The 11,792-nt window shown below is 44.6% G+C and overlaps 1 protein-coding gene across 6 annotated transcripts in view; it reads left to right on the top strand.

Moving 5' to 3' along the window:
• The window catches only part of CBFA2T3 (CBFA2/RUNX1 translocation partner 3), a 21,615-nt gene that overhangs the window by 8,849 nt on the left and 974 nt on the right, over positions 1–11,792 (top strand). The window contains exons 4-9 of one of the 6 annotated variants that reach the window (XM_018557351.1): positions 959–1,146; positions 2,043–2,274; positions 6,663–6,752; positions 8,102–8,306; positions 8,429–8,497; positions 9,629–9,819. In XM_018557351.1, coding sequence (XP_018412853.1) covers positions 959–1,146; positions 2,043–2,274; positions 6,663–6,752; positions 8,102–8,306; positions 8,429–8,497; positions 9,629–9,819 — 975 coding nt within the window. Of the gene's footprint in view, positions 1–958; positions 1,147–2,042; positions 2,309–6,662; positions 6,753–8,101; positions 8,307–8,428; positions 8,498–9,588; positions 9,820–11,792 lie in introns of all 6 variants that reach the window. The other 5 variants (XM_018557350.1, XM_018557348.1, XM_018557349.1 and 2 more) reach the window with 5 other exon arrangements.

Raw genomic sequence — 11,792 nt, 5'->3', positions numbered from 1 at the left:
TTATTTTGTATAAACTTGTAATTTTTTTAAATATTTATTTTTATTTATTGATTCATTTTTTATTAAATATTTTTATTTTTCACTTTACTTTTAGGGGCTTCGGGGAAATATTAGGGGTCTAAACAGATTCCTAATATTTCACTTTTTCACTTTCACTTTTGCAGCCCGTTATAAATGAACAGGAAGACTCTATACTTAGTGTTCCTGTTCATTCACAAGATGAGGACGTAGTGTGTTGACTATATCCACAATCATGAATGAACAGGAGGTGATGTAAATCACTTCCCATTCATTCATAATTGAGGATATAGTCGACATACCATGTCCTCAATTATTTACAAACACTCAGCGATCACTGACTGCTTGTACCCGCGGCTCTCCTTCCTGACAGCTGTCACAGGAGGCAGAGCGAGAGGAGCTCAGCCTGCTGTGACAGCGCTGGCTGTCTCCGCCCACACATCGGTCTGCCGATCTGTTATAGGAGGCTGAGCGGTGTGGGAGGAGAGATGCCGGCCGCTCACAGAGCTCTCCTCCCGCATCGCTCAGCCGACTGTCGCAGTTTCTCTCCTCCCCGCTGGGACACAGAACAGCGCCCATCTGGGAGGAGAGAATAGGATGCACCGCTGTATCGGCCAGAAAATGGCACTTTCGGCATTATGCCAAAAGTGCCATTTTTGGACAATATGTTTCAGCGGCCGATATATCGGTGCATCCCTAGTATTTATGAATGAAGACTGTAAGATTTACACTCTTCATTCACACATGAGCTCTATCGGCAGTCCTACAACACAGAAAAAAACCCCGACTGTTACTTTCACATAATGTAGCAGTGTTGGGGTCTTTTTGCCCATTACATGAAAACTTTGTGGTTCTGCTTGTGTAGAAGAGGCACGCGGCTCTAATACATATCCTCATTACCTTCTCCTTGCTTATATACATATAATCTTTTACGTTCCAGGCAAACCTTCCACTACTGCAGCGGGAGCTCCTGCACTGTGCCCGTTTGGCAAAGCAAAGCCCAGCACAGTACCTGGCGCAGCACGAACAGTTGCTTCTTGACACTAGCATCAGCAGCTCACCCAGTGACTCTTCTGAGCCCCTCCTACTAGAGGTGAATGAGAATGGCAAGAGGCGGACACCTGACAGGTATAACCATCAGGAAGAAATGTTGGCTGTTCTATAACTATAGTTTGGTGCTATTTTTTATTAAAGATAATATAAATGGACACGGAGAAAAAGCCATAAATGATGGCCGTAAAGGGGCATCTTCCGAAAGAAAAATTCCACACTAACAGAAGAGAAAAATACTGTCTGTAAAATGGTGAGCTAGTAAAATGAATAAAAGCAGCCAGTTATCGCTAAACATATACTGATTCGATTCATAACAGCTGTCCCCCACCCCTGGCTTAAACAATCTCCCCCCCTCCGCAGATCTGTACTTACCAAGATCTGACCGACACTGTTCTGATACTGTTTAAATCCTGCGCTGCTATGCTCCCCCTGCTGGCCACACCTGCACATCACACCCCTATAGACTTCTATGGGACATTCTCCCAGCCAGGAGACAGACAGGGCTAAGAGAGGGAAACCTGCAAAGCACTGGATGTCAACAAACAGCAGCGGCCTTTGGCTCTCGGCGTGTATAGATCTGTGGAGAGTGGGATCATTTAGGTCAGGGAAGAGGGGGAAAAATGGGTTAACTGGCAACTTACTTTCCTAAATTAGCTGGTCTTTCAAAAAATAAAACCAACTTACTTTCTTAAATTGGCTGGTCTTTCAAAGAATAAAGCCTAGCTCTGTGCCCATGCTTAGACACTTCCTGGTAAAATAACTGTTGTGCTAACAGTGTACACATATTTCTATAAGCAAATTTTATCTATCTATCTATCTATCTATCTATCTATCTATCGATCGATCTATCACCTAGTATTCTTAATTGCTGAGTAAACCATTTCTTTTTGGATTTGAGATATATTTGATGGCACTCTGTTTTGACTTGTCCAGTAGAAAACTGACTACACAAATCTTTTTTTTTTTCTTAGGACCAAAGAGAATGCACAGGAAGGTCTCCACCCAGATCACCTTGCCAAGAGGCCATGCACCACAAGCCCCGCACAAAGATACAGTCCCAGTAACGGACTCCTCCACCCACCCACCAACGGACTCCCACACCCCACCCCACCTCCTACTCAACACTACCGCTTGGAGGACATGGTGCTGGCCCATCACTACCGGCATACAGACCCTCGGGAACTGCGAGACCGTCACCGGCAGGCAGGTATGAAAGATGCTTCTGCATATCTAGGAGGTTAGATGGAACAAGAGCCAATGAGGCTGCAAGTCAGGTCTATGGTTGACTGAATGCCAAGTGGAAAACTAGCCAGGCATATATGGATCATACAAATGTCTAGAGGAAGAGTCTTTGTCAGTAGAAACCAGTGACGTGCCGTACCATTGGGTTCCGGGTCAGGCATTCCCCAGCCCCCAATCCCGCCGAAGCCCAGCCCATAAAAGTCCCACCCAACCCGGTACCCAAGCTAGTGTGAAGGAGGGAGGGAGGAGACAGGGAGGCGCCTCCCTGCTCCTCACTGCTGAGGCATCGAGATCGATTTTTTTTCTTGTTTTTTTCTTTTTTTGATTGGACAGCTTGGACCAAAGGTGCTTTGCCATTGGTCCAAGCCACCCACCTCTAACTAAAAGAGTAGAGGCTGTGACAGCTCTTGCCTCACTAGTTAGGTTACACAAGCAGTGGGGGAGCCTGCTGCTGTATAACCTAACTATCTGTCAAAAGCCAGATGCAGCGCCGCCTGTAATTAAGAGACAACGCTCCATCCATGACAGGTTACACAGCAGGGAGGCTTTACCTGCTGTGTAACCTGCTAGAACCCAATCTGAATGGAAAAAAAGCTGTCAGCTTCAGACTTGAAGCTGACAGCTTTTTCCTCCATAATACTAGGCAAGGCTCTGCCTCACCTGCCCCCCCTGACCGCACGTCCCTGGTAGAAACCAATCCCATTTTCCCTTTCACTTTCCTATAATGCATAGGAAACAGAAGAGGGAAAATATAATGTTCTGCTATGTGGGGCAAAACTGTTCCAGACTCCATCTTCCATACACAAAGTCCAGTGTGTGGAGGATTGAAAGCCCAATTTTACTTTAATTTAAATAAACCCAATACTATTCCAGGTGCATCAAAACAAAATCTGTACACAGTCTTACAGTTCATTTTCTAAGCTGCATCCTTGCTTCTTGTATAGAAGCAGTGGTCTCACTGAAGAGGTCAAACATGGCCCTTGCTGAGTCACACCTATAGCTCTGCAATTAGCAAAGCTTAAGCTCCCTGCTAAATTCAGAACTCTAGCTCTGACTGAGTAGGGGTGTGCTGGATCTCTGCAGAGGGAACACTGCTTCCACACAGGGAGCAAGGATTGGGTTTTAAAATATGCCTATTTCTTACTGGATCAGACTTCCGTACATCCAAATGTTTTGAGGAGGTTAAATAATCCAGTGCTTCCTTAAATGTAGGATTTATTTAACCACTTCCTCCTTCTGTCTTGATAATGGCTTCCACTTGGCATTTTTTGTTAAATATTTTCCTCTGGTGTCAGAGTCGCTTTAGGGCAGCATTACCTTAACTATCACGTTTGGGGATAATCTGATTAGCTGTGATGAAGTGATCGCATTGAAGATGACATCTTACCTTACTGCACAACACGGCTTTTAGAACCATGATATAAAAGCATGTGTGTTCTAAGCACAGTTGATGATACCGGATATCCAAGTTATACAAACAGTTCTCTAAGTAATGTAAACTGTTTGCAGCATCCACCATTTTTGCAGAACAGAAGGTTAAAGTGCACCTGTGTTGAGTGAAAATAAATTGTATTAAAGGGATAGTATACATACCATACAAGTTACCTTAAATAGCTGCAAGTAGCATTCAGAATTATGTACGGAGCACCAAACCTGTAATAGACCTAGATGCAGGTACAATCAGCTTTAAAGTGACATTAAACCCTCAGATTTTTTAACATAAAACAATAGTGTAATGTGCGCCTTACTGTAATCCATGGTTGTTTTCCTTCTCTTTGCTGCTCTTCCTTTTAAATCCTCATGTCTTCTCATGCTTGGGGAGAACTTCCCTTTGCAGCTAAGTGCCTCTTCCTGTAGTGCTGGCTCAGGTTGTGAACCTTCACACAGACACCATGTATCCATTCCAGAGACAAGGCAGTCTGCTGCAAAACAGAAGTTCTGCCCAGCATGAGAAGAGATACGGATTTAAAAGGAAGAGCAGCAAAGAGAAGGGAAACTACCATGGATTACAGTAAGGCGCACATTACAGTATTGTTTTATGGTAAAAAATCTGAGGGTTTAATGTCACTTTAAGCTTTTATCAAATCCTGGTTCTGCTTCTATGTTTCTAGTTTTTTAAAGGGTCTTAAAGGAGAACTATGAGGTGAGTGATTTCCACTCATTCTCATAGTTCGAGCCGACGTGTGGCAATGAAACTGTCACACGGCGGCTCAATAGATCGGCAAGTGAGCGAACACATACCGTCACTCGCTCACTTCTCGATCCTGTCCCTGCAGAGAGCTGTGACTGTCACTCGTGGCTCCCTGCAGGGATTCCCCCCCCTCTCCGCGCCGATCCTCCAGCACTGACTGGGGGAACGAACAGGGGAGGGTACAGCTGGTTCTGCCTCTAGATAGGTAGAGCCAGCTGTCAATCACGCAGCTGGGCGGATCTCGACAGTAATGTCGGGATCCGACCCGGGTGCGGCCTCAGTATACCGCGATATACTGAGCTTTGGGTCACTGGAGGACGCTAGTTTATGTCCTCCCGTGACCCCGAGGAGAACTATGGGGAAAAGCACTGACCCCATAGTTCTTCTTTAAACATAAACGTCAGAAAACCGCTAAATATCATCATACACTAGTACTTAAAGAGACCCTGTCAGGTCTGTCAGAAATCAAAGTGCAATTCCCCTGGAATAGAAGAGCTATTATACTGACCTCCGCTACAGCCATGTCTTGTACCTACCTAAGCACTAAGACTCTTTAGATTTTAACCACCTCTATGAGATACCTGTATCAGCTGCTGCATGCAATGGTTCCTTCCTCTAATCCCTACTTCGTTACGGGACTCAGCAGTGATCAGAGGCAGGAACCAGAGTGCGGTTCAAAGGCAACCCAACACTCACTTCCAGAAACGTCATATGCTGAAGAGGTTGACAGAGGCTGTGCATTTGGAACAGAGTGTAAGCAGGAGACACGGGCTGCCAAAGTGATAAATATAATACCTCATCTATTGCAGGGGTTTGCCGGTTTGATTTCTTTAGGGTGCAGACCTTCTCTTCCACCCTCGCCATAAAACTAATTTAATCCCAAAAGCAGAGCCAGCAATGTAGTTCTCCTGTGCATGTATTTGCTAGAAGGCCAACAATGGCAATCTCCATATTTCTTAGTTTCTCTGTATGGGTTGCCTTTAATTGTCACTGAGACTAGGACATCAGTGTTACCAAGTGTATAAAATAGCTAGGGATCCTGTGCTGTAATAAACAGAGGGTGCTGCTATGTGTTTACACATCTGGTGTTGCGGAACAGCCGGAGATCCTGCTAATATTGTCATACAGAGTCTATTTTGGGTGCCTCTCGATGCCAGTCTAGCAGATGCCTGAGAAGCAGTGTGAGCTCAGCAGCAGGCTGTGTAATTCATGTATCATCTGACATGCTGTACCATGGCACCAGTATGGGAAGAGGCTCACACAGGCTGACGTGTGCGGTAACACAACCATGTAATAGAGTGATCACACCACTGCGTTATGTATCCTCGCACACAAAGTTCCTCAGCTCCTGGAATGTACTTTGTCACCAAACAATTTGTGGAAACCTGACCATTACACCTATATGAAATAATCCATTTCAAAACCATGGGCATTAATATCTAGTTCCCACCCAACATTAGCAGCCTTCAATCTTTTGGAAAGCCTCCAAGATTTTGGAGCGCGTCTGTGGAAATTTGTGAGGTCAGGGACGCATGCTGGACGAGAAGACCTAGTTTGCGATCAGCATTAAAATTAAACCTAAAGGTGTTCTGGAGAGTCGAGATCTGGGCTCCAATCAGGCTGCCAAACTCTTCACACCTTTATGGAGCGTTTCTGTGGAAATTTGTGCCAGTTCAGCCAATAAAACCTATGTAAGGTCAGGGACGCATGCTGGACGAGAAGACCTAGTTTGCAATCAGCATTACAATTTATCCTAAGGGTGTTGCGGAGAGTCGAGGCCTGGGGCTACAATCAGGCTACCAAACTCTTCACACCTTTATGGAGAGAAAGAGACCTTCCCCAAACTGCTACCAAAATTGTCTACAATGTCTTTGTATGCTGTAAGATTACCAGCGCACTTCACTAGAAACACCAGAATTGAATCATCTGGAGGGCTGTCTACAGACATTTGGCCATTTCGTGGATGTGATGGTCAGGTGTCCACTTTTGGTCCTATAGTGTAGGAGTTTGTCAAAAGCTTCCATGGTTTTTCCATCTGTATACCCATGTATACCCCACGATGAGGACTCTCCTCCCTGTTATACAACTAAAGATTTTTTTTCCTTTCAGCACAACATGGAGCGGAGTGTGTCTGGTTATAATTATCCTAGATAAACAGCTTGTATTTCCTCTTTCAGCTGTGCATGAGGTCATTGATCACCGGCTGACAGAACGGGAGTGGGCAGAAGAGTGGAAACATCTCAACAATGTGCGTATGCCAAGAAAATTACGGTTCTAAAGATCAACTTAGTGACATTATTATCACTTCTTTTACATAACAATAAAGCTGCTGAGAAATGTTATCTGATTGGCCGGGAGTGGGTTACTGCAGGTCATTGCTGACGGGTATTAAAGTCCTATTGACATCTAAATTGGCCAATTGACTCGCAAGGAATATACTGGAGTCCGGTTTTGGAGATGATAGAATTTACATATTATAAGTCCCTCTCCATTTAAGAAACCGAGACAACATTGTAAATTGGTTATTTTTGGAAATCTAAACAGCTCTGTCATATGAGAAATGGTTTAAAGTTCTTTGGTAAGATTGGAGTGCTTGAAGTGAACCTGTGTTTGGACCACACAGGGCAAAGAGATAGGTTCACTTGAATTCCCCCCTCTCCAGAAGCACATACCTTTCTTTCACCAATGCCGATCAATTTAGCAGCCAGAATATGAGATAGTTATGTATAAGCTCAATGTCAATAGAGTGCACAGGGATATGGACTCATATGGCAGCATTCATTGGCCCAGTGCTGTCACATGCTCCTCCATGCTCCTCCGGTTACTGCCACTGAATGGAGTGGGCAAGTCACAGCTTGGCTTTAAAGAGAATCTGAACTGTGGAAGCTGTGCCAAAAAACAACAGGGATAGGGCAAAGGACTAGTGACCAGTATTTCCATCGGTCTCCCCGATCTTGTGCTGCACTGTGTGAAGTGGGCCATCTTGGCAGAGTCCGGGTTTTACTTCCTCATGTCAGAGCCCCCAGCAAGGAGAACAATGAACGGTACATTAGTGACATCACCAAATCTCACTCCAAATCTAAGACTAGCAGTCAGAGGCAGCAGTGCTTTAGATCTCACGAGTACCTAGGCACGCTCACATATCAGCATGTTCACTGTTATGTTTTAGGGGGATTCAAGACAAAAGTCAAATGGTTCATGGTGTTACTTATTCGCATTTCTAAATGTCCCCTATAAAATAGCAAATCTACACTGTTTGAGTTCAGGTCCACGGTAATGTTAGTGGATGGAAGAGCGGTTCACTGATTCTAAAGCCACAACATCTGATGCCCTCTGCTCCTTTCCGATCGTATATATTACAGTAATATTCACAATGTGTACTTACTAATAATGCATTATGTTTTACTTCTGTAACGTTGGAATAGCAGAGAACAGAAGCCGTGCCATACATGTAGCAAGAGTAATGGAGTTCTTGTAGAGCTCTGTCACCGGTGGTTATGTAGGGAATTCCTTTCTGTTATTAGTATAGCCCGAGACAATGAAGATATTCGCTGAGATTTTGGAAAATGACCACTTTTGCCTTATTTTCTCCACCAGCTGTTAAACTGCATTATGGATATGGTAGAAAAAACCCGCCGATCGCTGACGGTCCTCCGCCGGTGCCAGGAAGCGGACCGAGAAGAGCTGAACCACTGGATACGGCGCTACAGTGATGCGGAGGACCTGAAAAAGAGTGTCAGCACTGTGAGTCAGCCAGTGCGACATCACAACAGCTCCTCAAGCACCGAGTCCTCGCCGGCAGGTCAGTGAACCAAGGGCTGGACATGTGCCTTATGGATAGTGATTAAAAGGGAGCTGCAGGATGCAGACAAGAATGTGCAGCTGTCTGTACACTGCTCATCAACATTTCTCTTTTTACTTTAGAGCCATCCAGGGACTTCCTACATAGGCCTCCAGCTGGATATATGCCTGAGGAGATCTGGAGGAAGGCAGGTGAGTTATATATTCTAGAGGCATCCAACACAAGTGAGAGGGCTCACAGGATCAGGAGCATCCATATTACATTACTAAACGTGTGCCTCAGGTAGAAATAGTGCCGGGGACCCACCGTATAGTGTATATACAAATATCCATCTGTATATATTAACATGCATGAGTTTTTGGGTAGCTGTCCAACACAAAATCTGCTATGTTATCCTGATAGTACCCCATATTATTCTCTCTGTATATTGACCCCGATTAGTCTCACTGCAGTGCAGAAGCAGTTAACAAATGCAATGGGCACTGATTTTGCACAAAAGGCCATTTCTATAATAAATGGTTGGCCGTTTTCTTCACAGACTGCCATCTGATTGGTGTCCCTTAAAGAGGGCCTGTCAGCCATTTCAAATGAAATGTCCTGCCTCAAAGCAAGCACAGTAAGATGCTCGCTAGCACATTTATTAGCCAGAAAAACATTTTTAATGCCCTTTCCTGATTTGGCTTCACATTGTTACTAGCAGCTCGACTTCCCTGATTTAAAAAAAACAAAAAAACAATGAATGCAGATTTTATTAACACACATTAAATGTAAATGCACCTCATGTAAGATCACAAAGCACAAGCTTAATATTGGTCACCTGTTATCACCAGTATAGCAGCACTCAGACTGGGAGAGGGAGGGGCATTACTTGGAGCCAGTCAGGTATGCTGCTGGGCGCATGTGCTGATTGGTTAAGCCATGTTACTATAACTAATCTCATAGAAAGGGTTGTACTGTTAGCAAGTGGTTGAATGTTCATAGAATATAGTTTGTTGTAGATTATATGTGCACCTTTCTCTTTCTGTAGCGTTGTTAACACTCAGTGTTATGGTCCCGTGATAGGCAACCAGTAGATCTCCGTTTAATGTAGAACTACAAACCCCAGCATGCTCTGCCTGCCAAGGCATGCACGGCGTCAGACAGGGTTCTTTCAGGACATGCTGTATCTTTTAGTTCCACGGGATCTTCCGGTTGCCCATCACTGCTTTGCACCGACGTTAGCATAGGTAGGGCATAGACTTAAACTTTTAAACCCCTCCTACACCTGAGTCCCCCCTCCCAGGGCTCATCTTCACCTCTGAGCTGTCTCTCTGCCCGCACAGAGGAGGCGGTGAACGACGTCAAGCGGCAGGCCATGTCCGAACTGCAGAAGGCTGTGTCGGAAGCGGAGCGCAAGGCTCACGACCTCATCACTTCAGAGAGAGCCAAAATGGAGAGAACACTGGCGGAGGCAAAACGACAAGCATCCGAGGACGCCGTCTCTGTCATCAACCAGCAGGAGGACTCAAGTGAGGTAACAGCCATGAGGAGCTGAGCAGGAGGCAAGAGACCCTTTAAAAAATAACCAGCATTTGGGCTTTGTACACATGAGCTTCAGCTTCTGCAGTATAGCTGTGTGCACAGCGAGCTTTTCCAAAGCATTTGCAAAGCTTTTATGGTACGATCCAAAGGAAATTGCGAATAGGCAGGTAAGCCTGTCTGCTCACCATTTTTTTATTTTTACTTTTACGCCCCATCCACACGGGCATTCTGGGATTCCTGTGGCAGGAACCTAGGGATGCCTGCAGCAGGAATCCTAGGTGCCCCGTTCAGATGCGGCCGCTGTACCCATTCAAGTTAATGATAAGGTGACAGCGGCCGCATCTCTCAGGGCTTCAAGAAAGCTGCTCGAAGCTTGTTAATAATGTAAGTAAATGGTCAACTTTATGCCTGTTGTGTGGGTGCATGTTCAAATATTATTTTATTATTTACATTTATATATATATAAAACGCTTTGTAAAAGCTTGCTCCACCCACTACTCTTATACAAGCTAAGCCAGTGTGTACAATAGTGACAGAGTTTTTACAAATGTTGTGTTAGGTTGGGTATATCATTCTAATATGCCGCCAGTTAGCAAAAAAGTGTGCGCAGGTGGCTATGTATGGAGATGATTATTAATGCAGCGTGACACTATGGCTTTGTTTGTGAATTAATGAATTTGCACTTTTAGTTATACATCTTCCTACATTGAATAAAGTGCATGTTACGTGACCGAGCTCTCTCTGAAATACTATTGGCTGGTATCTGCAACGTCTGGCTATAGACTGCAGAGTCTTCTACAGCCTACCCCTTCTCACTTTATGAATCTTTTACAATGTGGCCATACACCTATAGATTATCTGCAGATTTTCTATTTCAGATGGAAAAAGTGCAACAGATTCCTCCATCTACGCTAAACTGGTTGGATGGAGGAATCTCCCACTGGGCCAAGCTTCAGTATCTTGCTAGTTGGCCCCGCTGGCCAACAAAATACCTGAACAATCTGATTGGAGGCAGGCATTGTTCAGGTGTTTTGAGAGCCAGCACGGCCGACTAGCAAGATTACGGAAGCTTGGACCAGGTGGAGATTACTCCATCCACACAGTTTAGCATAGACTGAGGAATCTATTGCACCTTTTCCATCTGACCATAGAAAATCTGCAGATAATTGTAAGGTGTATGGGCACCTTAACACAGACAATGAGCCATATACAGCATGGAAATAATGTTGGCCCAGCAGATTAGGCGTAGAGAGCATTTGTTTCCTGCTTGCATACACTATATGGCCTAAGGTTTGTGGACACCTGACCAGCAAAAGACCATGAGCGTTAATATGGAGTTCCCACCAGTACCTCTTTCCTTGGAGCTAGAACAGCCTCCTTTTTTTCTGAAAAGGCTTTCTACAAGATTTAGGAGCGGATCAGCGGGAATTAGTAACCATTTAGCGAAAAGAGCATTTGTGGGGTCAGGTTCTGAGAGTGAATGAGAAGATCTGGCTTGTCATCAGAGTTCCAGTTAATCCCAAAGGTGTTCAAATCAGGTAGAGGTCAGGGCTCGGTGCAGGCCACTTCAGTTCCTCAACACCAAACTCATCAAGCCATGTTGTTATGGAGGTGGCTTTGTACACAGAGGCACGGTCATACTGGAACAAAAAAGGGCCTTCACAAACACAAGGGTGGAAGGTCAGAATAGTCTAAAAAGTCTTTGTATGCTCTAGTATTAACAGTGCCCTTCATTACAACATTAGAAACACCTAAATTTGCATAATTATTAATTATTGAGGGGTCTCTACAAACATTTGACCATATAGTGTATGTCTGATGGTCAGGTATCCACAAACGTTTGTCCATATAGTGTGTATGTGTATATATAGATTTATATATATATATATATATATATATACAGGGCTCGAAAAATCCACTCGTCTGTGACGAGCAGACAGTGGATCCCGACGAGCAGCTTCCCTG

This window comes from Nanorana parkeri, unplaced genomic scaffold, assembly GCF_000935625.1.
Source record: "Nanorana parkeri isolate BGI_ZX_2015 unplaced genomic scaffold, ASM93562v1 scaffold280, whole genome shotgun sequence".
NCBI lineage: Eukaryota > Metazoa > Chordata > Amphibia > Anura > Dicroglossidae > Nanorana > Nanorana parkeri.
Note: the sequence above shows the minus strand (reverse complement) of the source record. Positions and strands in the feature narration are given on the sequence as shown.